Here is a 26,049-nt window from a genome sequence, read left to right as displayed (position 1 = left end):
AGATACATTTTTTTTTTGCAACGAACATTAATATTTAGCTCATGATATAGTTAATGTGTAATATATATATACTACTAACTTCAATAAATACTTGACAACACGCTCTGGTCGGTCTGAGGTGTCATACTTCGTTATCTGTGAGACCAGTTTCCTCTTCATTCAGCGTGTAAATGACACGAGACCGTTGTTTACACGTTAAAACCAGCTGGTCTTAATAAAAGAAGCTAACCCAACTTGAAGCGCATATAAAGTGGTAGTGTTTTGTAGTGTGGAACTGCAGCCACAATGACTCGTTGTCTCATCGCTTATGTTTTATATTCGACGGACTCTGTATTTCCGTAACGATATTCCGTTCCCCGTCGCCGTGCTCCGGTCAGGACCCACATGGAGGAGCTCCAGAGGAGCGGCTTGCTGCAGCTCTTCGGAGTTCATCAGCATTAACGTGATCCATCTTCATGAGGAACCTTTGACCCGAGAGCATCTGAACTACCGCTGAGCTATAGAATGTAGTGGGTCTTAATATAGTCATATTAACATCGTCAATAACGGCGTTTCCTTCGGTCTCGACCTCAATGCACGTAGCAGGTGTTGCAAGCACGTATTTGAGTTTGGTGGGTCTAAGGATGCGAGAAGAAAAGGCAGTCTGTGTCAGAATATATGGTATAAATATGACTATTTCCAATTTGCCAAGAAGTGAGCCCTAGAGAAGCTGTTGGAGGATGAGGGCCGAGAGCTTCTTCAGTGCCCTCTACAGGTCCAGATCTACAAAAGTCTGCCTTCAATCCCATCAGGACCAGACCCTGCAGCCTGGTGGTGGATGAAGCACCTTCAGACCCAGACCTGTGTGTCCAGGCCTCACCGACCCCATCTGAAGGTCTTCTCCTGTGCACATGCAGTCAGTCAGGAGAGGGGTCGCATGTTGCCAGAGAAGCCAAATATGCTCATATTTTGAAGCTGTATACAAAGTGTTTTGTATTTCTTTATATGTATTTAAGTTTAGTGTAAACTGTTGTTATTGTTCCTAGTTTGAAGTTAAAAAGTTTGAAGCCACGGGTTTTGCATTACTTATATTATACTTTTAAACGGTTAATATATTGTTCAGGTTTAAGAAAAATAAAGTGCTCTGGCAATTAAAAAAAAGAAGCTTTTCTTTAATGTCGTCAATCGTCGTTTTGTGTGTTTTTTTTTAAATTATCTTTTTTTAAAGCATCAGTTCAGGCACCGGTATCGGGAAAAAAAAACAAATGCTGCCCACCCCTACGTATTAGACGTGAATACATATTCAACACGTCAAACAGCCTTTAAAAGGCCAGTTCAGTCAACTTATAAATGAATAGAGTTATGCACAAAACAATACATTAAATAAATCCTTCTGCAAAAGGACCCGTTTTTATTTTCAAAGCTTTGAATTTAAAGTTTCAGAAGAAATATCTCAAAACATGGACAAATGAAAGAAAACTAAATCAAATGTATTTAGATGAACTGACCCATAAGTGTAAATATAAAGCCTCTTGTTTCACCATAAGGGGGCGCTGTTGCTCCAGAAGGAACCCTGACCTTGTTGTCTCCTGGTTGCAGACATGAGGAAAGCTTTGTCCAGAGACACGGAGAAGAAGTCCATCGTCCCGCTGCCGCACCCCGTCAGACCGGAGGACATCGAGTAGCGGTCGCCGTGGCTCCCTGCACCCTCATAACGTTATTATCATATTTAATATCACGGGCTATTCACGTTGTACATAGTCACGCTGTGACAGACCAGCTGTTGGTCCCAAAGAGGATCAATCACGGTTTCATTTCCTGTACATTCTCACGTTTTATTATGAAAAATTGATGTTTGTATAATGCAGAAAACACGTCGTACAATAAACACTCATCGGCTGCTTTTTGTAAAAAAGAAAAGAAAACAGGAACAGATGGGTAGAAAAATGGATCCAGAGCGGAGAGCTACTCTTTATCTTCCTCTCCACTCTTGCTCTCCTTCTCCTCCTCCTTTTTCTTCCCTCCATCATCACTGTCACTGCTGCTGCCTTCGTCGTCCCGATCGGCGCCCGTCGTCTCCGTTTCCTCGGCGTTTCTCTCCGGCCGGTTCTCAGGAGCGGCGGCGGGTTCGTCCGTCTCTTCGGCCTCCTCGGGACTTTTCTCGCCCCCGTCGCCGTTTTCTTCGCCCTCGTTTCCTCCGTCCTCGTCTCCTCTGTCCTCGTTTCCTCCGTCCTCGTCGCCGTCCTCGTCCACCATCTGCTGCCTCTTCCACATCTTGGCCATGGCCAGCAGCTTGAGGTTGGGCTGGTTGGCGGCGTCCTCTGGGAAGATGTAGTCGTAGTACTCCTCCCAGCCGGCGTCCGACTGGAAGAAGACGCCGAGGTTATTGCCAACGACGTTAAACCATCCAAACCGTTAAAAGGTTCATTTTCCTTTGATTAAATATATAAGTACAGCTTGTTTGATAGTATAGAGTACTTTTCTTTATGGGCGTGGACCAAACTCTAAAATCTTTGTTTCCCATCAGATCAAATCAAGAAGAAAACTTCAAACACATTTTATTTATCTTTTGAGTGACGCATAAAATAAAAAACATGAATATTTCTAAATATTTCTTGATTTGATTCACATTAGAAAACAAACTGGGAAACGTACAAATAAAATGAATCCACTTAATCATCGTCAATGAATCAAAGCTTTGTGTCCATAAATGTATTCATCAAACGGGTCAAAAGGTTTGTAGAGCGAGACTAATATAGAATATAAGAACGTATGAAGCGGTTCTTACCCCGTCCTCGGCCGTCAGCTTCCTCCTCTTCTTCACCTTGTCCGGCAGCAGCTTCCTCACCCTCTCCATCGAGCTCTCGGACCCGAACTCCCTCTCAAAGTCCCTCCAGGACTCCAGCAGCATCAGCCGCTCCTCCTTCTCCTCGCAGTTCCTCATGCCCTTGTTGGCCTCCTCCAAGATCTGCCGGCACTTCTGCAGCCGCTCGGAGCTGTTGATGGACAGCTCGTACTTGGCGTAGCTGATCCAGACCTGAGGAGGAGGAGGAAGAAGAGGAAGATAGGAAGTTCACTCGTGAAGTCATTCCTCTGAAGTCTATAGAAAAAAAACTCTCCTGAACACCAGGGGGGGACTCTCCTCTGGTTGTATAGAAGTCTATGCTTCATGTATTAAAGCTGCATTCTCTCCACTGACCACCAGGGGGCGACTCCTCTGGTTGTATAGAAGTCTATGCTTCATGTCTTAAAGCTGCATTCTCTCCACTGACCACCAGGGGGCGACTCCTCTGGTTGTATAGAAGTCTATGCTTCATGTCTTAGAGCGGCATTCTCTCTCCTGACCACCAGGGGGCGACTCCTCTGGTTGTATAGAAGTCTATGCTTCATGTGTTAAAGCTGCATTCTCTCTCCTGACCACCAGGGGGCGACTCCTCTGGTTGTATAGAAGTCTATGCTTCATGTGTTAAAGCTGCATTCTCTCTCCTGACCACCAGGGGGCGACTCCTCTGGTTGTATAGAAGTCTATGCTTCATGTGTTAAAGCTGCATTCTCTCTCCTGACCACCAGGGGGCGACTCCTCTGGTTGTATAGAAGTCTATGCTTCATGTGTTAAAGCTGCATTCTCTCTCCTGACCACCAGGGGGCGACTCCTCTGGTTGTATAGAAGTCTATGCTTCATGTGTTAAAGCTGCATTCTCTCTCCTGACCACCAGGGGGCGACTCCTCTGGTTGTATAGAAGTCTATGCTTCATGTGTTAAAGCTGCATTCTCTCTCCTGACCACCAGGGGGCGACTCCTCTGGTTGTATAGAAGTCTATGCTTCATGTGTTAAAGCTGCATTCTCTCCACTGACCACCAGGGGGCGACTCCTCTGGTTGTATAGAAGTCTATGCTTCATGTGTTAAAGCTGCATTCTCTCTCCTGACCACCAGGGGGTGACTCCTCTGGTTGTATAGAAGTCTATGCTTCATGTGTTAAAGCTGCATTCTCTCTCCTGACCACCAGGGGGTGACTCCTCTGGTTGTATAGAAGTCAATGCTTCATGTGTTAAAGCTGCATTCTCTCCACTGACCACCAGGGGGCGACTCCTCTGGTTGTATAGAAGTCTATGCTTCATGTGTTAAAGCTGCATTCTCTCTCCTGACCACCAGGGGGCGACTCCTCTGGTTGTATAGAAGTCTATGCTTCATGTGTAAATCTCCTGACCACCAGAGGAGTCGCCCCCTGGTGGTCAGTAGAGCGAATGCAGCTTTAACACTTCACTTTTTAGAACCGGAGGTCGCCGCCTGGTTGAAATGTGATAACGTCTAAAATCATTTTATATATATTATATATTTTAACGGCATCTCAATAACATTGTGAATTATTCTGTCAATATTGTGATATTAAAGCTCTGCAACATAATCTGTATCACTAAGTAGCAATGTCAGAAATGTTTGTTTGAGGTTATTTTGAAATACTGTTTTCTTTACATCTCAGATTTATTGTGACATATTATTGTTATTTAATTCTTTTAGTCCACAGGGGGCACCAGAACCAACACTACCACTTTAGTCCACAGGGGGCACCAGAACCAACACATCACTAAAGTTACACTTGTACTCTCTCTCTTATGTGTCGAGGCACTGAGGGGAAAGCCGGTATCGTCCCGTGTACCTGAGGGGACGTCCTCCAGGCGGCGGTACCAGGACACCGGGACCCCGGCGGCGGTTTCCCCGCGGCGGTACACCAGCTGGTCCTCGCCGTCCGCCTCCCGGTTGCGGCTGCCGGTCAGATTCTGGGCCTGAAGACGACTCAGCACCGGACTCACCTCGACCAGGTGAAGCGACACCGAGGCTCCGCCCACCACGGACCGCAACTGACTGAACACCTGGAAGGAGTACACAGGAAGCCACATCCCCACTTCGTCATGCAGGTGAACAATAACTGCTCTTAATGTGAGTGATGAAGTGGTGAAGTTTCATGTGATGTCTATGAGGTCATGTTTTGACCCTATAACACAATAACTCTTAATGTGAGTGATGAAGTGGTGAAGTTTCATGTGATATCTATGAGGTCATGTTTTGACCCTATAACACAATAACTCTTAATGTGAGTGATGAAGTGGTGAAGTTTCATGTGATATCTATGAGGTCATGTTTTGACCCTATAACACAATAACTCTTAATGTGAGTGATGAAGTGGTGAAGTTTCATGTGATATCTATGAGGTCATGTTTTGACCCTATAACACAATAACTCTTAATGTGAGTGATGAAGTGGTGAAGTTTCATGTGATATCTATGAGGTCATGTTTTGACCCTATAACACAATAACTCTTAATGTGAGTGATGAAGTGGTGAAGTTTCATGTGATATCTATGAGGTCATGTTTTGACCCTATAACACAATAACTCTTAATGTGAGTGATGAAGTGGTGAAGTTTCATGTGATATCTATGAGGTCATGTTTTGACCCTATAACACAATAACTCTTAATGTGAGTGATGAAGTGGTGAAGTTTCATGTGATATCTGTGAGTTGGAGTTCGTACTCTGAGGACGTCCCCGGCTAAAGATCCTTTTCCGGGTCCGAGCTCCACCAGCTGCAGCCGTTTGGGGCGACCGGCTGCCATCCACTCGCTGAGGGTCCAGACGCCGAGCAGCTGGAATCGAACACGCGTGTTATTACGTCTGATTTGGGTTCTTTTATTTTGTAAAAATTGTGGGTTTTTTTCCATATACGGAACTCTAGATTGGTCCGGTTAAGGTGGACTCTTCCTGTTAAGGGTGGACTCTTCCTGTTAAGGTGGACTCTTTCTGTTAAGGTGGACTCTTCCGGCCTCACCTCTCCAAAGATCTGGCTGATTTCTGGCGATGTGATGAAATCTCCGTCGGGTCCCAGCATGTCGTTCCTCACATAATAACCCTGAGAGAGAAACCAAGCAGAGTGACGTGGAACGCCTTCAGGTTTAAAAAAAAAATACCACCTTAAAACCGACTCCTTTGTTCTCGTAAAAAAAAGAGGCTTTTTTTAATAAAAAGCTCCATAAAGCCAAATGTTTTATATTAACGAATCACAGCTCACTGTCGTACTGGTCAACAATTATTTTATTTTATTTTTATTTTATTAGTTTAAAATTTTAAATTTGTTAAGCTTTTGTAAAAAAAAACATAGAAACTTTAAAAAATAGAGAGAGAAAAAGAAACCTTTGAATTGTTGCTATTTTTACTTAAAATTTGACCTGAACGACTTGTAAAGTAAAATAAATTAATCCACAATTCTGGGAACGTATGATAAACATTTATCTTTTGTTATTTTTACATTTATATTGACAATCATCAGGTAAAGATGATTTATTTTTCTAAATAAAAGTCAGAAAGTTCTCCACAATAAAAGCTCTATAACTGATCCAGGAACTGCGGACGGTCAGCATGCGTTAACATCTGACCGACCATCACTCACCGTCACCGGGTTGGTGAGCGCCTCTCTCATGTACTCCGCCACCGTGATCGGACCTGTGGCTTTTATTTTGGAGGTCAGGTGTCGCAGCATGGAGGGGCGGGGCTTTTCCTCACCTGTTGGAGCGCTGCAGGAGAGTCTGGTCTGAGCCGCTCGCCATCGCACTGATTATTAAATATAAGAACATAACACCGAATCAGTAAACAAATAGAACAATAACAAAAGAGACACACTTAATAAAACAGTTTATTTGTTTAATTATAAAGTAGTTTCACATGAAAACCACAAAATAAAGTGTTTTTATTGTTACATTTTCTATAATTAATCTATTTTTTGCCAACAAAATGACCAAATTAATTAAAAAGTATGTATTTTTTTGCGTTCTTTTAAGAAACCAAACGCCACATTTAGCCAGAAACAATGTAAAATATTTAAAGATGAATCGGCAAAGGTCAAAGGTCAAAGGTTTTGAGAACAAAACTATACACATTTTTGTACAGAAAAGAGCAAATCTTGTTTATGTCGAACCCTTAAACTTTAAAGTTATTTTGTCAAGTTGAATGGTGTCAATTAAAATCTAGTAAACAAAACATAAATCTTTTGTATGACAATAAATCTATTACTCAGTAATAATACATAATAATAAACTATTTATAGTAATAAATTATTATTACTATAAATAATAAGGCTTGCACTAAAGAATCAGAGCAACACAACATGTTCACAGAAAACATGCAAATATAAAATACCATGTATGTTCCATAGCACGTAGTGTCTCATATTATTAATAATAATAATCATATCGATCATCTCATGGCTGCTCTCACCTGCAGCTGATGCGCTGAAGACTCTGCTGATCATCTGCTGCGTTTTTAAACCCCAAAACAAGTTACGTCATACGGAACCGCAACCGGAAATGACGTAGTTAACTTCCGGTTACAACTTGTAGAAATGTATTTAGTCGTTTCGTGTCTGTTTGTCCTTTAAAGTCACTGAAAGCTGCAAAGTCCTTGTGCAACAGCGAAATGCTAACAGAGTAACGGAAGTTCATCAAACCGGGATACGATTTATAACATCCGGGTCACCTTTCACAATAAAACACCTAAATAAAACAATGTAGAGTTTTAAAATAAAATGGTAACAAATCTTAGTAAAAGTGTATCTTTCTGTTTGTTTCTCTTAATTTTGGGTTAATTTATAATTTATTAACTTGTTTTGACTACTTACCAATTATTAGTTAAATAAATATATTTAGGAAACATAATATTTATGACATTTATTTCCTCATCTACCTGTATTTATATTTACATTACTTGTATATATATATATATATATATATATATATATATATATATATATATTGTTGTTTGTTATTGAACTTTATATTGTATCATGTTCTGCATTGTATCCTGTTTTGCATTTTGTTAATTGCAGCTTATGTTCATTTGTTCATTCTTTTATTTGCCAATTGAAACTTTCTTCTGCTATAATATAATGTAATATCAAGGGATGATGATAATCATCTCTCTTATCTTATCTTATAGCAACATGTGTGGGTCATGGCGAACATTTTACTAAAAAACCACACGGAGCAGAACCGCAGTATTTAAACAAATACATTAACATTTTATTCATACATTTAACTCCCTGGATTATGGACTAAATGTTTTTGCTTGACTTGAGCAACAAATGTATGCTTCATGCCTTGAAAAAACAAAACAAGGACGTGACCTAAATTTCACACTATAGTAATAATAATATAATATTCCTTTATTTATTTTATTTCCAGCTTTCAGCTTCAAGAGAAGCTGATTTTATTATTTTTGAGCGGTGGTAACCTGACACATTGATAAACTCTCTGATTGGACAAACGGGTCTTACGTCACAGGGACAATCCTTTGTGATTGGCTCCCTTGACCTACAGCCGGAAGTAGTTCTTCACTACAGTTGCATTAAAAAAAAAAAAATAGAATAGTAAAAACGACCGGGATTTTTTTGTGTATGCATTTATATACTATCATTTAATTAATAATATGAACAATAAAAAAAAAAAAACATAACGTAAGGAAAGTTACTAAAATATTTCGGTTTCTTTCTCCAATACGGAAACGCTGCCGTGACGCCGCGTTCCACATCCGGGTCACGTTCTCCTCATGCTGAACATGGTGACACCGTAAGAAGTCCAAAGCTAGCAGTAAAGTCATTCCTCTGAAGTCTATAGAAAAAAAAACTCCACTGACCACCAGGGGGCGACTCCTCTGGTTGTATAGAAGTCTATGCTTCATGTCTTAAAGCGGCATTCTCTCTCCTGACCACCAGGGGGTGACTCCTCTGGTTGTATAGAAGTCAATGCTTCATGTGTTAAAGCTGCATTCTCTCCACTGACCACCAAGGGGCGACTCCTCTGGTTGTATAGAAGTCTATGCTTCATGTCTTAAAGCGGCATTCTCTCTCCTGACCACCAGGGGGCGACTCCTCTGGTTGTATAGAAGTCTATGCTTCATGTGTTAAAGCTGCATTCTCTCTCCTGACCACCAGGGGGCGACTCCTCTGGTTGTATAGTAGTCTATGCTTCATGTGTTAAAGCTGCATTCTCTCTCCTGAACACCAGGGGGCGACTCCTCTGGTTGTATAGAAGTCTATGCTTCATGTGTTAAAGCTGCATTCTCTACACTGACCACCAGGGGGCGACTCCTCTGGTTGTATAGAAGTCTATGCTTCATGTGTTAAAGCTGCATTCTCTCTCCTGACCACCAGGGGGCGACTCCTCTGGTTGTATAGAAGTCTATGCTTCATGTGTTAAAGCTGCATTCTCTCTCCTGACCACTAAGGGGCGACTCCTCTGGTTGTATAGAAGTCTATGCTTCATGTGTTAAAGCTGCATTCTCTCCACTGACCACCAGGGGGCGACTCCTCTGGTTGTATAGAAGTCTATGCTTCATGTGTTAAAGCTGCATTCTCTCTCCTGACCACCAGGGGGCGACTCCTCTGGTTGTATAGAAGTCTATGCTTCATGTGTTAAAGCTGCATTCTCTCTTCTGACCACCAGGGGGTGACTCCTCTGGTTGTGTAGAAGTCTATGCTTCATGTCTTAAAGCGGCATTCTCTCTCCTGACCACCAGGGGGTGACTCCTCTGGTTGTATAGAAGTCAATGCTTCATGTGTTAAAGCTGCATTCTCTCCACTGACCACCAAGGGGCGACTCCTCTGGTTGTATAGAAGTCTATGCTTCATGTCTTAAAGCGGCATTCTCTCTCCTGACCACCAGGGGGCGACTCCTCTGGTTGTATAGAAGTCTATGCTTCATGTGTTAAAGCTGCATTCTCTCTCCTGACCACCAGGGGGCGACTCCTCTGGTTGTATAGTAGTCTATGCTTCATGTGTTAAAGCTGCATTCTCTCTCCTGAACACCAGGGGGCGACTCCTCTGGTTGTATAGAAGTCTATGCTTCATGTGTTAAAGCTGCATTCTCTACACTGACCACCAGGGGGCGACTCCTCTGGTTGTATAGAAGTCTATGCTTCATGTGTTAAAGCTGCATTCTCTCTCCTGACCACCAGGGGGCGACTCCTCTGGTTGTATAGAAGTCTATGCTTCATGTGTTAAAGCTGCATTCTCTCTCCTGACCACTAAGGGGCGACTCCTCTGGTTGTATAGAAGTCTATGCTTCATGTGTTAAAGCTGCATTCTCTCCACTGACCACCAGGGGGCGACTCCTCTGGTTGTATAGAAGTCTATGCTTCATGTGTTAAAGCTGCATTCTCTCTCCTGACCACCAGGGGGCGACTCCTCTGGTTGTATAGAAGTCTATGCTTCATGTGTTAAAGCTGCATTCTCTCTTCTGACCACCAGGGGGTGACTCCTCTGGTTGTGTAGAAGTCTATGCTTCATGTGTTAAAGCTGCATTCTCTCTACTGACCACCAGGGGGTGACTCCTCTGGTTGTATAGAAGTCTATATTTCATGTGTTAAAGCTGCATTCTCTCTCCTGACCACCAGGGGGTGACTCCTCTGGTTGTATAGAAGTCTATGCTTCATGTGTTAAAGCTGCATTCTCTCTCCTGACCACTAAGGGGCGACTCCTCTGGTTGTATAGAAGTCTATGCTTCATGTGTTAAAGCTGCATTCTCTCCACTGACCACCAGGGGGCGACTCCTCTGGTTGTATAGAAGTCTATGCTTCATGTGTTAAAGCTGCATTCTCTCTCCTGACCACCAGGGGGCGACTCCTCTGGTTGTATAGAAGTCTATGCTTCATGTGTTAAAGCTGCATTCTCTCTCCTGACCACCAGGGGGCGACTCCTCTGGTTGTATAGAAGTCTATGCTTCATGTGTTAAAGCTGCATTCTCTCTCCTGACCACCAGGGGGCGACTCCTCTGGTTGTATAGAAGTCTATGCTTCATGTGTTAAAGCTGCATTCTCTCTCCTGACCACTAAGGGGCGACTCCTCTGGTTGTATAGAAGTCTATGCTTCATGTGTTAAAGCTGCATTCTCTCCACTGACCACCAGGGGGCGACTCCTCTGGTTGTATAGAAGTCTATCCTTCATGTGTTAAAGCTGCATTCTCTCTCCTGACCACCAGGGGGCGACTCCTCTGGTTGTATAGAAGTCTATGCTTCATGTGTTAAAGCTGCATTCTCTCTCCTGACCACCAGGGGGCGACTCCTCTGGTTGTATAGAAGTCTATGCTTCATGTGTAAATCTCCTGACCACCAGAGGAGTCACCCCCTGGTGGTCAGTAGAGCGAATGCAGCTTTAACACTTCACTTTTTAGAACCGGAGGTCGCCGCCTGGTTGAAATGTGATAACGTCTAAAATCATTTTATATATATTATATATTTTAACGGCATCTCAATAACATTGTGAATTATTCTGTCAATATTGTGATATTAAAGCTCTGCAACATAATCTGTATCACTAAGTAGCAATGTCAGAAATGTTTGTTTGAGGTTATTTTGAAATACTGTTTTCTTTACATCTCAGATTTATTGTGACAGATTATTGTTATTTAATTCTTTTAGTCCACAGGGGGCACCAGAACCAACACTACCACTTTAGTCCACAGGGGGCACCAGAACCAACACATCACTAAAGTTACACTTGTACTCTCTCTCTTATGTGTCGAGGCACTGAGGGGAAAGCCGGTATCGTCCCGTGTACCTGAGGGGACGTCCTCCAGGCGGCGGTACCAGGACACCGGGACCCCGGCGGCGGTTTCCCCGCGGCGGTACACCAGCTGGTCCTCGCCGTCCGCCTCCCGGTTGCGGCTGCCGGTCAGATTCTGGGCCTGAAGACGACTCAGCACCGGACTTACCTCGACCAGGTGAAGCGACACCGAGGCTCCGCCCACCACGGACCGCAACTGACTGAACACCTGGAAGGAGTACACAGGAAGCCACATCCCCACTTCGTCATGCAGGTGAACAATAACTCCTCTTCATGTGAGTGATGAAGTGGTGAAGTTTCATGTGATATCTATGATGTCATGTTTTGACCCTATAACACAATAACTCTTAATGTGAGTGATGAAGTGGTGAAGTTTCATGTGATATCTATGAGGTCATGTTTTGACCCTATAACACAATAACTCTTAATGTGAGTGATGAAGTGGTGAAGTTTCATGTGATATCTATGAGGTCATGTTTTGACCCTATAAAACAATAACTGCTCTTAATGTGAGGGATGAAGTGGTGAAGTTTCATGTGATATCTATGATGTCATGTTTTGACCCTATAACACAATAACTCTTAATGTGAGTGATGAAGTGGTGAAGTTTCATGTGATATCTATGAGGTCATGTTTTGACCCTATAACACAATAACTCTTAATGTGAGTGATGAAGTGGTGAAGTTTCATGTGATATCTGTGAGGTGGAGTTCGTACTCTGAGGACGTCCCCGGCTAAAGATCCTTTTCCGGGTCCGAGCTCCACCAGCTGCAGCCGTTTGGGGCGACCGGCTGCCATCCACTCGCTGAGGGTCCAGACGCCGAGCAGCTGGAATCGAACACGCGTGTTATTACGTCTGATTTGGGTTCTTTTATTTTGTAAAAATGTTGGGTTTTTTTCCAAATACGGAACTCTAGATTGGTCCGGTTAAGGTGGACTCGTCCTGTTAAGGTGGACTGGTCCTGTTAAGGTGGACTGGTCCGGTTAAGGTGTACTCGTCCGGTTAAGGTGGACTCGTCCGGTTAAGGTGGACTGGTCCGGTTAAGGTGTACTGGTCCGGTTAAGGTGGACTCGTCCTGTTAAGGTGGACTGGTCCGGTTAAGGTGTATTTGTCCTGTTAAGGTGGACTCGTCCGGTTAAGGTGGACTCGTCCGGTTAAGGGTGGACTCTTCCTGTTAAGGGTGGACTCTTCCTGTTAAGGTGGACTCTTCCTGTTAAGGGTGGCCTCTTCCTGTTAAGGGTGGACTCTTCCTGTTAAGGTGGACTCGTCCGGTTAAGGTGGACTCGTCCGGTTAAGGTGGACTTGTCCTGTTAAAGTGGACTCTTCCTGTTAAGGTGGACTCGTCCGGTTAAGGTGTACTCGTCCGGTTAAGGTGTACTTGTCCGGTTAAGGTGTACTTGTCCGGTTAAGGTGGACTCGTCCTGTTAAGGTGGACTCGTCCGGTTAAGGGTGGCCTCTTCCTGTTAAGGGTGGCCTCTTCCTGTTAAGGGTGGCCTCTTCCTGTTAAGGTGGCCTCTTCCTGTTAAGGTGGCCTCTTCCTGTTAAGGGTGGACTCTTCCTGTTAAGGTGGACTCTTCCTGTTAGGTGGACTCGTCCGGTTAAGGTGGACTCTTTCTGTTAAGGTGGACTCTTCCGGCCTCATCTCTCCAAAGATCTGGCTGATTTCTGGCGATGTGATGAAATCTCCGTCGGGTCCCAGCATGTCGTTCCTCACATAATAACCCTGAGAGAGAAACCAAGCAGAGTGACGTGGAACGCCTTCAGGTTTTAAAAAAAAATACCACCTTAAAACCGACTCCTTTGTTCTCGTAAAAAAAAGAGGCTTTTTTAAAAAAAAAGCTCCATAAAGCCAAATGTTTTATATTAACGAATCACAGCTCACTGTCGTACTGGTCAACAATTATTTTATTTTATTTTTATTTTATTTTACCTTTGAATTGTTGCTATTTTTACTTAAAATTTGACCTGAACGACTTGTAAAGTAAAATAAATTAATCCACAATTCTGGGAACGTATGATAAACATTTATCTTTTGTTATTTTTACATTTATATTGACAATCATCAGGTAAAGATGATTTATTTTTCTAAATAAAAGTCAGAAAGTTCTCCACAATAAAAGCTCTATAACTGATCCAGGAACTGCGGACGGTCAGCATGCGTTAACATCTGACCGACCATCACTCACCGTCACCGGGTTGGTGAGCGCCTCTCTCATGTACTCCGCCACCGTGATCGGACCTGTGGCTTTTATTTTGGAGGTCAGGTGTCGCAGCATGGAGGGGCGGGGCTTTTCCTCACCTGTTGGAGCGCTGCAGGAGAGTCTGGTCTGAGCCGCTCGCCATCGCACTGATTATTAAATATAAGAACATAACACCGAATCAGTAAACAAATAGAACAATAACAAAAGAGACACACTTAATAAAACAGTTTATTTGTTTAATTATAAAGTAGTTTCACATGAAAACCACAAAATAAAGTGTTTTTATTGTTACATTTTCTATAATTAATCTATTTTTTGCCAACAAAATGACCAAATTAATTAAAAAGTATGTATTTTTTTGCGTTCTTTTAAGAAACCAAACGCCACATTTAGCCAGAAACAATGTAAAATATTTAAAGATGAATCGGCAAAGGTCAAAGGTCAAAGGTTTTGAGAACAAAACTATACACATTTTTGTACAGAAAAGAGCAAATCTTGTTTATGTCGAACCCTTAAACTTTAAAGTTATTTTGTCAAGTTGAATGGTGTCAATTAAAATCTAGTAAACAAAACATAAATCTTTTGTATGACAATAAATCTATTACTCAGTAATAATACATAATAATAAACTATTTATAGTAATAAATTATTATTACTATAAATAATAAGGCTTGCACTAAAGAATCAGAGCAACACAACATGTTCACAGAAAACATGCAAATATAAAATACCATGTATGTTCCATAGCACGTAGTGTCTCATATTATTAATAATAATAATCATATCGATCATCTCATGGCTGCTCTCACCTGCAGCTGATGCGCTGAAGACTCTGCTGATCATCTGCTGCGTTTTTAAACCCCAAAACAAGTTACGTCATACGGAACCGCAACCGGAAATGACGTAGTTAACTTCCGGTTACAACTTGTAGAAATCTATTTAGTCGTTTCGTGTCTGTTTGTCCTTTAAAGTCACTGAAAGCTGCAAAGTCCTTGTGCAACAGCGAAATGCTAACAGAGTAACGGAAGTTCATCAAACCGGGATACGATTTATAACATCCGGGTCACCTTTCACAATAAAACACTTAAATAAAAACAATGTAGAGTTTTAAAATAAAATGGTAACAAATCTTAGTAAAAGTGTATCTTTCTGTTTGTTTCTCTTAATTTTGGGTTAATTTATAATTTATTAACTTGTTTTGACTACTTACCAATTATTAGTTAAATAAATATATTTAGGAAACATAATATTTATGACATTTATTTCCTCATCTACCTGTATTTATATTTACATTACTTGTATATATATATATATATATATATATATATATATATATATTGTTGTTTGTTATTGAACTTTATATTGTATCATGTTCTGCATTGTATCCTGTTTTGCATTTTGTTAATTGCAGCTTATGTTCATTTGTTCATTCTTTTATTTGCCAATTGAAACTTTCTTCTGCTATAATATAATGTAATATCAAGGGATGATGATAATCATCTCTCTTATCTTATCTTATAGCAACATGTGTGGGTCATGGCGAACATTTTACTAAAAAACCACACGGAGCAGAACCGCAGTATTTAAACAAATACATTAACATTTTATTCATACATTTAACTCCCTGGATTATGGACTAAATGTTTTTGCTTGACTTGAGCAACAAATGTATGCTTCATGCCTTGAAAAAACAAAACAAGGACGTGACCTAATTTTCACACTATAGTAATAATAATATAATATTCCTTTATTTATTTTATTTCCAGCTTTCAGCTTCAAGAGAAGCTGATTTTATTATTTTTGAGCGGTGGTAACCTGACACATTGATAAACTCTCTGATTGGACAAACGGGTCTTACGTCACAGGGACAATCCTTTGTGATTGGCTCCCTTGACCTACAGCCGGAAGTAGTTCTTCACTACAGTTGCATTAAAAAAAAAAAAATAGAATAGTAAAAACGACCGGGATTTTTTTGTGTATGCATTTATATACTATCATTTAATTAATAATATGAACAATAAAAAAAAAAAAACATAACGTAAGGAAAGTTACTAAAATATTTCGGTTTCTTTCTCCAATACGGAAACGCTGCCGTGACGCCGCGTTCCACATCCGGGTCACGTTCTCCTCATGCTGAACATGGTGACACCGTAAGAATCCAAAGCTATCAGTAAAGTCACATTTCACCCCGCAGAAGACGACGTGGAGGCCGAAAGCATCGGCGGGGAGGAAGATGGAGACCCGGCGGCGGACGAAGGTGAAGACCGAGGGAAGAAGAAACAAGAAGAAGAAGAAGAAGAGTTCAACCTGGACGAGGTTTTACGGCTCGGAGGAACGCAGGCGAGTTAACCGAATAAAACATCACACCTGCGGGGTTACGGCGTTTATAGTAAAGGTGGAAAGTAATTAAATACATTCATCACTCACAAACTCGAGCTACTTGAGTATGTTATGTTTATTGCTACTTATACACATTATTTATTTATGTATTTGCATATTCAGATTAACACAAAATATAAAGCAATACATTTTAATGCATCACTATTAATAATGAATCGCCACCTTAACGTGGTGGAGGAGTTTGAGTGGCTCAGTGATCCTGGGAGCTATGTCGTCCGGGGCGTCAGCCCCTGGTCGGGTCTCCCAAGGCAAACAGGTCTCGGGGGAGAGCCCAGACTAAGAGCGGTTCAACAAACCCTGATGATAAGCAGCCCACGGATTGTAGCCACCTTGCCCGGACAAGGGAAACCGGGGCACCCTCCCGGAGCCAGACCCAGGAGGGGAGCTCGTCGGCGAGCGTCTGGTGGCCGGGCTTTCGCCCATGGGGCCTGGTCGGGCTCAGCCCGAAAGAACAACATGGAGCAGCTGTCACCCTGTGGACCCACCACCCGCAGGGAGAATTATCGGGGTCGGGTGCTATGTAGACCGGGCGGCGGGCCAGGCGGGAGACCTGGGCGGGCCGATCGCCGGCAGCATAGACTAGCTCTAGGGACGTGGAACGTCACCTCACTAGCGGGGAAAGAGCCGGAGCTGGTGCAGGAGGTGGAGCGGTACCAGCTAGATATAGTTGGGCTCACCTCCACGCACAGCATGGGCTCTGGAACCAAGCTCCTGGAGAAGGGTTGGACTTTGTCCTTTTCTGGAGTTGCCCAGGGTGAGAGGCGCCGGGCGGGAGTGGGGATACTCACGAGCCCCCGGCTGAGCGCCGCTGTGTTGGAGTTTTCCCCGGGGAACGAGAGGGTCGCCTCCCTGCGCCTACGGGTTGCGGGGAGTAAGGCTCTGACTGTTGTTTGTGCTTATGCACCGAACAGCATTTCGGAGTATCCGGCCTTCTTGGAGTCGGTGGGAGGGGTCCTGGAAAGGGCGCCGCCTGCCGACTCCATAGTTCTCCTGGGAGACTTCAACGCTCACGTGGGCAATGACAGAGAAACCTGGCGGGGCGTGATTGGGAGGAACGGCTTGCCCGATCTGAACCCGAATGGTGTTTTGTTGTTAGACTTCTGTGCTAGCCACAGTTTGTCCATAACAAACACCATGTTCGAACATAAGGTGGCTCATAAGTGTACCTGGTACCAGAACACCTTAGGCCGGAGATCAATGATCGACTTTGTAATCGTATCATCTGATCTGCGGCCGTATGTCTTGGACACTCGGGTGAAGAGTGGAGCAGAGCTGTCAACTGATCACCACCTGGTGGTGAGTTGGATCAGATGGCGGGGGACTCGGCTAGAGAGACCTGGCAAGCCCAAACGTGTAGTGAGGGTGAACTGGGAACGTCTGGCAGAGGATCCTGTCCGGGAGGTCTTCAACTCCCACCTCCGGAAGAACTTCTCACAAATCCCGAGGGAGGCTGGGGACATGGAATCCGAGTGGACCTTGTTCAAAGCCTCTATTGTGGACGCGGCTGCTCGGGGCTGTGGCCGGAAGGTCATCGGTGCCTGTCGTGGCGGCAACCCTAGAACCCGGTGGTGGACACCGGGGGTGAGGGTAGCCGTCAAACTGAAGAAGGAGGCCTTTCGGGCCTGGCTGGCCCAGGGGTCTCCTGAAGCAGCTGACGGGTACCGGCGGGCCAAAAGGGCTGCAGCGACGATGGTCGCGGAGGCTAAAACTCGGGCATGGGAGGAGTTCGGGGAGGCCATGGAGAAGGACTTTCGGTTGGCCTCAAGGAAGTTCTGGCAAACCATCCGACGGCTCAGGAAGGGAAAGCAGGGTCTACCCCAGGCTGTTCTCAGCAGGGGGGGGGGGGAACTGCTGACCCGGACTGGGGACATCGTCGGGCGGTGGAAAGAGCACTTTGAGGAACTCCTAAACCCGGCCAACATGTCCCCCGGAGAGGGGGCAGCGCTGGAAGACTTTGGGGTGGATTCACCCATATCCCTGGCAGAGGTCGCTAAGGTAGTCAAAAAGCTCCTTGGTGGCAAGGCGCCAGGGGTGGATGAGATCCGCCCTGAGATGCTGAAAGCGCTGGACATTGTTGGGCTGTCTTGGTTGACACGCCTTTTCAGTGTCGCATGGGGGTCGGGAACAGTGCCCATGGACTGGCAGACCGGGGTGGTGGTTCCCATCTTCAAGAAGGGGGACCGGAGAGTGTGCTCGAACTATCGTGGTATCACACTGCTCAGCCTCCCGGGAAAAGCTTATGCCAGGGTGCTGGAGAGGAGGCTCCGACCGCTTGTCGAACCTCAGATTCAGGACGAACAGTGCGGATTCCGTCCCGGTCGTGGAACAGTGGACCAGCTCTTTACCCTCGCAAGATTACTGGAGGGGTCCTGGGAGTTTGCCCAACCAGTTTACATGTGCTTTGTAGACCTGGAGAAGGCTTTCGACCGGGTCCCTCGGGGGTTTTTGTGGGGGGTGCTGCGGGAGTATGGGGTGCCGGACCCGTTGGCACGGGCCATCCGGTCTCTGTATGCCTGCAGTAGGAGCTGTGTTCGTCTCCTCGGTAGTAAGTCAGACACGTTCCCGGTGGGTGTTGGCCTCCGCCAGGGCTGCCCTTTATCACCGGTCCTGTTCGTGACCTTCATGGACAGGATATCTAGGCGCAGCCAGGGGGCGGAAAGGATCCGGTTCGGGAGTCTCGGGATCGCCTCTCTGCTGTTTGCGGATGATGTGGTCCTGTTTGCCTCCTCGGACCGTGACCTCCAGCATTCACTGGGGCGTTTTGCAGCCGAGTGCGAAGCGGCAGGGATGAGAGTTAGCACCTCCAAATCTGAGGCCATGGTGCTCTGCCGGAAACCGGCGGATTGCTCCCTCCAGGTGGGGGCAAACTGCCTACCCCAAGCGAAGGAGTTCAAGTATCTCGGGGTCTTGTTCACGAGTGAGGGTAAGGTGGAGCGGGAGATCGATAGGCGGATCGGTGCGGCTGCAGCAGTAAAACAGGCGCTGTACTGGTCCGTCTTAGTGAAGCGGGAGCTGAGCCGGAAGGCAAAGCTCTCCATTTACTGGTCGGTCTACGTTCCAACCCTCACCTATGGTCACGAACTCTGGGTCGTGACCGAAAGAACGAGATCTCGGATACAAGCGGCCGAAATGAGCTTCCTCCGTAGGGTGGCCGGGCTCAGCCTTAGAGATAGGTTAAGGAGCTCGGACATCAGGGGGGAGCTTGGAGTCGAGTCGCTGCTCCTTCGTGTCGAAAGGAGTCAGCTGAGGTGGTTCGGGCATCTAGTCAGGATGCCTCCTGGACGCCTCCCATTAGAGGTTTTCCGGGCACGTCCAACTGGTAGGAGGCCCCGGGGAAGACCGAGGACACGCTGGAGGGATTATATCTCCCGGCTGGCCTTGGAACGCCTCGGGATCCCCCAGAATGAGCTGGAAAGTGCTGCGGGTGAGAGGGAAGCCTGGGTCGGCCTGCTGAACCTGCTGCCACCGCGACCCGACCCCGGATAAGAGCTGATAATGGATGGATGGATGGACTATTAATAATAATCCAATAATATGATCTATGCTATCCTGCATAATGAGGACTTTTAAAACAACAAAAATGGACGTAACATATATATATATATATATATATATATATATATGAAATAGATTACTTTTTTAAAAAAGTAAATAGAACTTTTGAAATATCACAACACATACAATGTTGCCATTTTATTTATATTTTAGTTCTTGTTCAAACCATTAAACGTTTGACATCTTGGTAAATAAACAAAACACATTTTTGTAGTAAAACATGTTCAAATTTAAAGTTAAACAATAAGTAAAATGAGTATTGCTGTGGACTCCGGTATCTTATCACTTTTATTCTGACGGCTGAAGACGAGTCTCATTTAGTTTGTGTCGTCGCTCATGAAAAACACGTTCTTCTTCTTCTTCTCTCGTTTCGTCTGCAGGCCGACTACGCGATGCTCGCCGCCATGAACGACTGCAACGAGATCGTTGACGGAGGAAAGAAAGGAGCGATCGACGACCTGGAGGAGGGCGAGCTGGAGAAGTTCATCGCCAAACTGGGCCTCCGGGCGTTCGCCGGACTGCAGTCCATCCCAGACGAGCCCGAGGGGGGCGGTGAAAAGGCCGAGGCGACGAAAGCAGGGGAGGAAAACAACGCTCGGGGGAAGGTAAACGAGGAGGAGAAACCGAAGGAGAAGCCGAAGAAGACTAAAGACGCGCAGAAGAAGAAGCAGAACGTGAACGTGTTCGAGTTCCAGCGGAGGTCGGTGCTGCTGATCAAACCCGGAGGGAAGTGGTTCGACCTGGAGTACGCCGCCGAGGGCACGGCCGCCGAGCAGGACGCCTCGCTGGTGTCCCAGTACAAGGCGCTCGCCCAGCAGCTGTTCGAGGCCGACGTGGCGCTCTACAAGAGCAAGAAGATCCTGCAGAAAGGGGCCAACTCCAACTGGATGAAGACGGTCGTCTCCTCCGGCGTGCTGGCGGACAGGATGGCGGCCATGACGGTGCTCATCCAGGACGCGCCGGTGCACACGCTGGAGCACGTGGAGAACCTGGTGGGCATGGTGAAGAAGAAGGGCAGCCGGCGGATGGGCCTGATGGCGCTGGACACGCTGCGCGAGCTGCTGCTGCCGGAGGGCAGGAAGCTCCGCCCCTTTGCCCAGCACCCGTTCGACCTGCTGGAGGAGAAGGCCAGCGGCAACCGGGACTCCCGCGACCGCCGCCTCGTCCTCTGGTACTTCGAGCACCACCTGAGGCACCACGTGGCGGAGTTCGTGGCGGCGCTGGACACGGTGGCCCACGACACGGTGGCGGCCACCAAGGCGAAGGCGCTGACCACCGCGCACGAGCTGCTGTGCAGCCACCTGGAGCAGGAGCGGGCGCTGCTCGGCCAGGTGGTCAACAAGCTGGGCGACCCCGAGTAAAAGACGGCCGCCAAGGCGTCCCACCTGCTGGAGTCGCTGCTGCACAAGCACCCCAACATGAAGGTGGTGGTGTGCTGCGAGGTGGAGCGCCTCATGTTCCGGCCCAACATCTGCGCCAAGGCGCAGTACTACGCCGTCTGCTTCCTCAGCCAGGTGATGCTGAGCCACGACGAGGCCGCGCTCGCCGCCAAGCTCATCGCCATCTACTTCTCCTTCTTCCGCGCCTGCGTCAAGAAGAAGGACGTGGAGTCGAAGATGCTGAGCGGGCTGCTGTCGGGCGTGAACCGGGCGTATCCCTACGCCGGCGGCGCCGACGACAAGGTGCGGGAGCAGCTGGACACGCTGTTCAAGGTGGTGCACCTGGTGAGGTTCAACACGGCCGTGCAGGCGCTCATGCTGCTCTTCCAGGTGATGAACTCCCAGCAGAGCGTCTCCGACCGGTACTACGTGGCTCTGTACAGGTAGACCCTCACCCTTCATCATCATCTTCTTCTTCTTCTGTGGTTGTTTTAAGTCTTTGTAATATATAAAGAGGGTTGGATCTTTTTTTGGGGGGTTGATTGTGTAATATTAAAAAGGTCGCTGCAGTTTTTGCAGCTTGTTTCCTTAATTTAAAAAAAATGTATTTATCTTATTTCAAGACGAAAGATAAAAGAACAATAACAATAAATACAAGAAATTAATTAAATAGCATAAATTATAATAGTCAAACATGTTAATGATTAATTTTGTAGGTATTAAAATCAAATGTTTATTTTTGGGGGGAAACGAATGAAAAACTAATTTAATATAACAATTAAAAGAAAAACGACAAGTTCAGCTCTTAAAATCACTTCAGTGTGAACATTAGAAATAAATTAAATTAAATCCTCTTCTTCCTCCTTCTTCCTCCTTCCTCTTCCTCTCATTCCTCCTTCCTTCCTCTTCTCTTCCTACCCCTCTCCTCCCTTCTATTCCTCTTCCCCGTCCTCTTCCTCCTCCTCCCTCTTCCTCCACCTCCTCTTTTCTATTCCTCTTCCTCCTCCTCTTCCCTATTCCTCCTCCTCACTTCTATTCCTCTTCCTCCACCTCCTCCCTTCTCTTCCTCTTCCTCCTCCTCCTCCCTCTTCCCTTCTATTCCTCCTCCTCCCTCTTCCTCCTCCTCCCTTCTATTCCTCTTCCTCCTCCCTTCTATTCCTCCTCCTCCCCGTCCTCTTCCTCCTCCTCCTCCCTTCCTCCCTCCTCCTCCTCCTCCTCCTCCTCCTCCTCCTCAGGAAGCTGCTGGACCCCGGTTTGTCGTCGTCCTCCCGTCAGAGCATGTTCCTCAACCTGCTCTACAAATCCCTGAAGGCCGACATCGTGCTGCGGCGCGTCAAAGCCTTCGTGAAGCGGCTGCTGCAGGTCAGCGGCGAGCAGAGCGCCAGCTTCACCTGCGGGGCGCTGTTCCTGGTGTCAGAGGTTATGACTCTTCTAGAGCTTCTCCCTTACTACACGTGAACACTTTCATCATTTTACGCCCGATCGCCTTGAACATCTTGGCGGCGAGTTTCAGCATCTGGTCCAGCCTGCTGGGGGGAGTGATGTGCTGCTTCATCAGTGAAGGAGACATGGATGTGAGAAAGGATTGGAACTCTTTGGCGTAATCAGATGTTTCAAACCGGATCACCCGGAGAAAACCCTAAACGTTACGCGTTAGCTACCGACCTAGTCCTATAGATTCAACATCTGGTGAGTCCTCTTCTTGGTTCTCTGATTCATCAGAGGGTTCTGCTTTTACTAAATCCGCTGGTTCTAGTTCTGGTTCCTGTTCTGTTTTTTTTTTGTGGAGATGTTGTTGGTTCATCTGACTCCTCTAGAGCTTCTCCCTGGATCAACCAGAGTTAACCCTAAACGTTACGCGTTAGCTACAGACCTAGTCCTTTAGATTCAACATCTGGTGAGTCCTCTTCTTGGTTCTCTGATTCATCAGAGGGTACTGCTTTTACTAAATCCGCTGGTTCTGGTTCTGGTTCTGGTTCCTGTTCTGTTTTTTTTTTGTTGAGATGTTGTTGGTTCATCTGACTCCTCTAGAGCTTCTCCCTGGATCAACCAGAGTTAACCCTAAACGTTACGCGTTAGCTACAGACCTAGTCCTTTAGATTCAACATCTGGTGAGTCCTCTTCTTGGTTCTCTGATTCATCAGAGGGTACTGCTTTTACTAACTCCGCTGGTTCTGGTTCCTGTTCTGTTTTTTTTTTGTTGAGATGTTGTTGGTTCATCTGACTCCTCTAGAGCTTCTCCCTGGATCAACCAGAGTTAACCCTAAACGTTACGCGTTAGCTACCGACCTAGTCCTTTAGATTCAACATCAGTACCCTCTGATGAATCAGAGAACCAAGAAGAGGACTGTTTTTTTTTTGTTGAGATGTTGTTGGTTCATCTGACTCCTCTAGAGCTTCTCCCTGGATCAACCAGAGTTAACGCTAAACGTTACGCGTTAGCTACAGACCTAGTCCTTTAGATTCAACATCTGGTGAGTCCTCTTCTTGGTTCTCTGATTCATCAGAGGGTACTGCTTTTACTAACTCGGCTGGTTCTGGTTCCTGTTCCTTTTTTTTTTAGTTGAGATGTTGGTTCATCTGACTCTTCTAGAGCTTCTCCCTGGATCAACCAGAGTTAACCCTAAACGTTACGCGTTAGCTACAGACCTAGTCCTTTAGATTCAACATCTGGTGAGTCCTCTTCTTGGTTCTCTGATTCATCAGAGGGTACTGCTTTTACTAACTCGGCTGGTTCTGGTTCCTGTTCCTTTTTTTTTTTGTTGAGATGTTGTTGGTTCATCTGACTCTTCTAGAGCTTCTCCCTTACTACACGTGAACACTTTCATCATTTTACGCCCGATCGCCTTGAACATCTTGGCGGCGAGTTTCAGCATCTGGTCCAGCCTGCTGGGGGGAGTGATGTGCTGCTTCATCAGTGAAGGAGACATGGATGTGAGAAAGGATTGGAACTCTTTGGCGTAATCAGATGTTTCAAACCGGATCACCCGGAGAAAACCCTAAACGTTACGCGTTAGCTACAGACCTAGTCCTATAGATTCAACATCTGGTGAGTCCTCTTCTTGGTTCTCTGATTCATCAGAGGGTTCTGCTTTTACTAACTCCGCTGGTTCTGGTTCCTGTTCTGTTTTTTTTAGTTGAGATGTTGTTGGTTCATCTGACTCCTCTAGAGCTTCTCCCTGGATCAACCAGAGTTAACCCTAAACGTTACGCGTTAGCTACCGGCCTTGTCGACCGGCTTTCTCTTGCAGATGCTGGCGATGGTTCGGCCCACGGACGAGAAGAACCGGCTGATGCTGCTGCGCCGCTTTACTGGCGCCAACAGGTGAGTTTTGACAGCAGAGGCGATGAACTCCTCAAGTATCGGTTCCCCAGCTCTCATGTCGAGCAGCAACATTTGTGGACCGCCCCACTTCTTGATCAGATCGTTGAGGAGGGTTTTCTCAAAGTTGGCGAAGGTTTTGGGGGAGGAATCAAAGTCGATGTCCTCGACCGCGGCCCACGTCCTATTCATGAGAGGCTCGATGATGGTAGCGGGGTCCTCGATGATAATTTGAACCTTACACTTCTTTATTGTCCGTGACACCAGGTTCTCCAGGAATAATAACAGTGCATTTTCCCTCTTTTGTTCCTGCGAAGGATGGGCAGGAGTCGCTGAGGGTACCTCCTCCTCGACCACGTCCCGCGGAACAAAGAAAACCTCCATCCAGCTGCCAGAATCCCTCCATTCTTTTCTCCCCTTATATGACATAACCTTTATCTCAATGTGGCCGCCAGAAAAATCCCAACCTTCATCCCAAGGTTTTGATTCAACCTGTGCTTCTGCTTTTACTGACTCCGCTGGTTCTGGTTCCTGTTTAGTTTGGTTCTTGTTATATGGCATAATGTTAGCCTCAAAGGGGACGTCAGAATCATCCTGCTCAGTGCTTGAATTTAAATCCCATAAAAATATTTTGTTCAGAGATTTTGAGTCAACATCTGGAGCGTTCTCTTCTTGGCTCTCTGATTCAACAGAGGTACCTGCTTTTACAGACTCCGCTGGTTCTGGTTCCTGTTTAGTTTTTTTCAGAGTTTTTGACCTCTGAAAAACATGTGGTGCCTTCTCTTCTTGGTTCTCTGAGTCATCAGAGCTACCTGCTTTTACAGACTCCGCTGGTTCTGGTTCCTGTTTAGTTTTTTTCAGAGTTTTTGACCTCCGAAAAACATGTGGTGCCTTCTCTTCTTGGTTCTCTGAGTCATCAGAGCTACCTGCTTTTAGTGACTGCGCTGGTTTCAGTTTAGTTTTTTTCTTGTTATATGCCTTAACCATAATCTGAATGGGGGCGACAGAATCAGCCGAACCTTCCTCCTCAGTGGTTGACGGGTCACACCATGAATGTTTTCTTAACAGAGGATTTGCTTTGCTTTCTGCTGAGACCTCTGTTTTTTCTGCCGTATGTGGCAACTGAGGGAGTTGAGATGTTGATGGTTGATCTGACTGAACTTGTCCCTCACTACACATGGATAATCTGTCTGCTGGCATCTCCTCCATCTGTGCTGCCTGTGCTAGACTCATTGATTCAACCTCTGGAAAGTCCCCTGCTTGGCTCTCTGATTCATCAGAGAGTTCTGCTTTTACTGACTCCGCTGGTTCTGGTTCCTGTTCTGTTTTTTTGAGTTGAGATGTTGTTGGTTGTTCTGACTCCTCTAGAACTTCTCCCTCACTACACGTGGACACATTCATCATCATCTTACGCCCGATCGCCTTGATCATCTTGACGGCTTGTTTCAGCATCTGGTCCAGCCTGCTTGGGGGAGTGATGTACTGCTCCATCGGGGTGTCTGGAGACGACATGGAGCACTGGATGGTGGCCGTGACCTCTTCTGCGATCATGTCCCTCAAGAGCTTTGCGCTGGGACTCTGGCCTTGGACGGTGACCCCCAGAGC

General features: G+C 45.9%; 3 protein-coding genes across 6 annotated transcripts in view; 1 reads left to right on the top strand and 2 right to left on the bottom strand.

Annotated features, from left to right (window-relative positions):
- LOC117727775 (CCAAT/enhancer-binding protein zeta-like) overlaps nt 1–22,976 on the top strand; it is a 78,465-nt gene extending 55,489 nt beyond the window's left edge. Inside the window, 3 exon segments of the mRNA XM_034528244.1 lie at nt 15,964–16,128; nt 20,124–21,565; nt 22,358–22,976. Coding sequence (XP_034384135.1) covers nt 15,964–16,128; nt 20,124–21,565; nt 22,358–22,580 — 1,830 coding nt within the window. The 3' untranslated portion in view covers nt 22,581–22,976.
- Nucleotides 1,355–7,607, bottom strand: LOC117727806 (protein arginine methyltransferase NDUFAF7, mitochondrial-like). 3 transcript variants are annotated; one of them, XM_034528316.1, is made up of 7 exons: nt 7,248–7,607; nt 6,424–6,584; nt 5,806–5,886; nt 5,513–5,623; nt 4,639–4,852; nt 2,768–3,016; nt 1,355–2,343 (listed from the first exon to the last, which is right to left on the bottom strand). In XM_034528316.1, the coding sequence occupies exons 1-6, from the start codon at nt 7,279–7,281 to the stop codon at nt 2,862–2,864; spliced, it is 756 nt and encodes a 251-aa protein (XP_034384207.1). In that variant the 5' UTR covers nt 7,282–7,607; the 3' UTR covers nt 1,355–2,343; nt 2,768–2,861. The 3 variants fall into 3 exon arrangements, with proteins under 3 accessions (XP_034384207.1, XP_034384208.1, XP_034384206.1); XM_034528317.1 differs by having other exon boundaries at nt 6,537–6,584; nt 7,170–7,275; XM_034528315.1 differs by lacking the exon at nt 7,248–7,607 and adding an exon at nt 7,170–7,238.
- Nucleotides 11,204–26,049, bottom strand: part of LOC117727778 (heterogeneous nuclear ribonucleoprotein Q-like) — a 31,393-nt gene continuing 16,547 nt past the window's right edge. The window contains exons 7-10 of one of the 2 annotated variants that reach the window (XM_034528250.1): nt 13,774–13,934; nt 13,230–13,310; nt 12,304–12,414; nt 11,204–11,794 (exon numbers count right to left, since the gene is read on the bottom strand). In XM_034528250.1, coding sequence (XP_034384141.1) covers nt 11,438–11,794; nt 12,304–12,414; nt 13,230–13,310; nt 13,774–13,934 — 710 coding nt within the window. In that variant the 3' untranslated portion in view covers nt 11,204–11,437. The remainder of the gene's footprint in view (nt 11,795–12,303; nt 12,415–13,229; nt 13,311–13,773; nt 13,935–26,049) is intronic. The other variant, XM_034528251.1, reaches the window with a different exon arrangement.

This window comes from Cyclopterus lumpus, chromosome 24 (assembly GCF_009769545.1).
Source record: "Cyclopterus lumpus isolate fCycLum1 chromosome 24, fCycLum1.pri, whole genome shotgun sequence".
NCBI lineage: Eukaryota > Metazoa > Chordata > Actinopteri > Perciformes > Cyclopteridae > Cyclopterus > Cyclopterus lumpus.
The sequence above is the reverse complement of the archived record's forward strand: the minus strand, read 5'-3'. Positions and strand labels throughout refer to the sequence as shown.

Bases quoted from the DNA above. Each gene is read 5' to 3' on its own strand.
- LOC117727806 (XM_034528315.1), bottom strand. From the start codon at position 7,230: ATGATCGATATGATTATTATTATTAATAATATGAGACACTACGTGCTA. The intron at 5,887-6,423 runs GTGAGTGATGGT...TTTCTCTCTCAG, and splicing joins CGCTCACCAACCCGGTGACG to GGTTATTATGTGAGGAACGA. The intron at 3,017-4,638 runs GTACACGGGACG...CCTCCTCCTCAG, and splicing joins CCTGGAGGACGTCCCCTCAG to GTCTGGATCAGCTACGCCAA.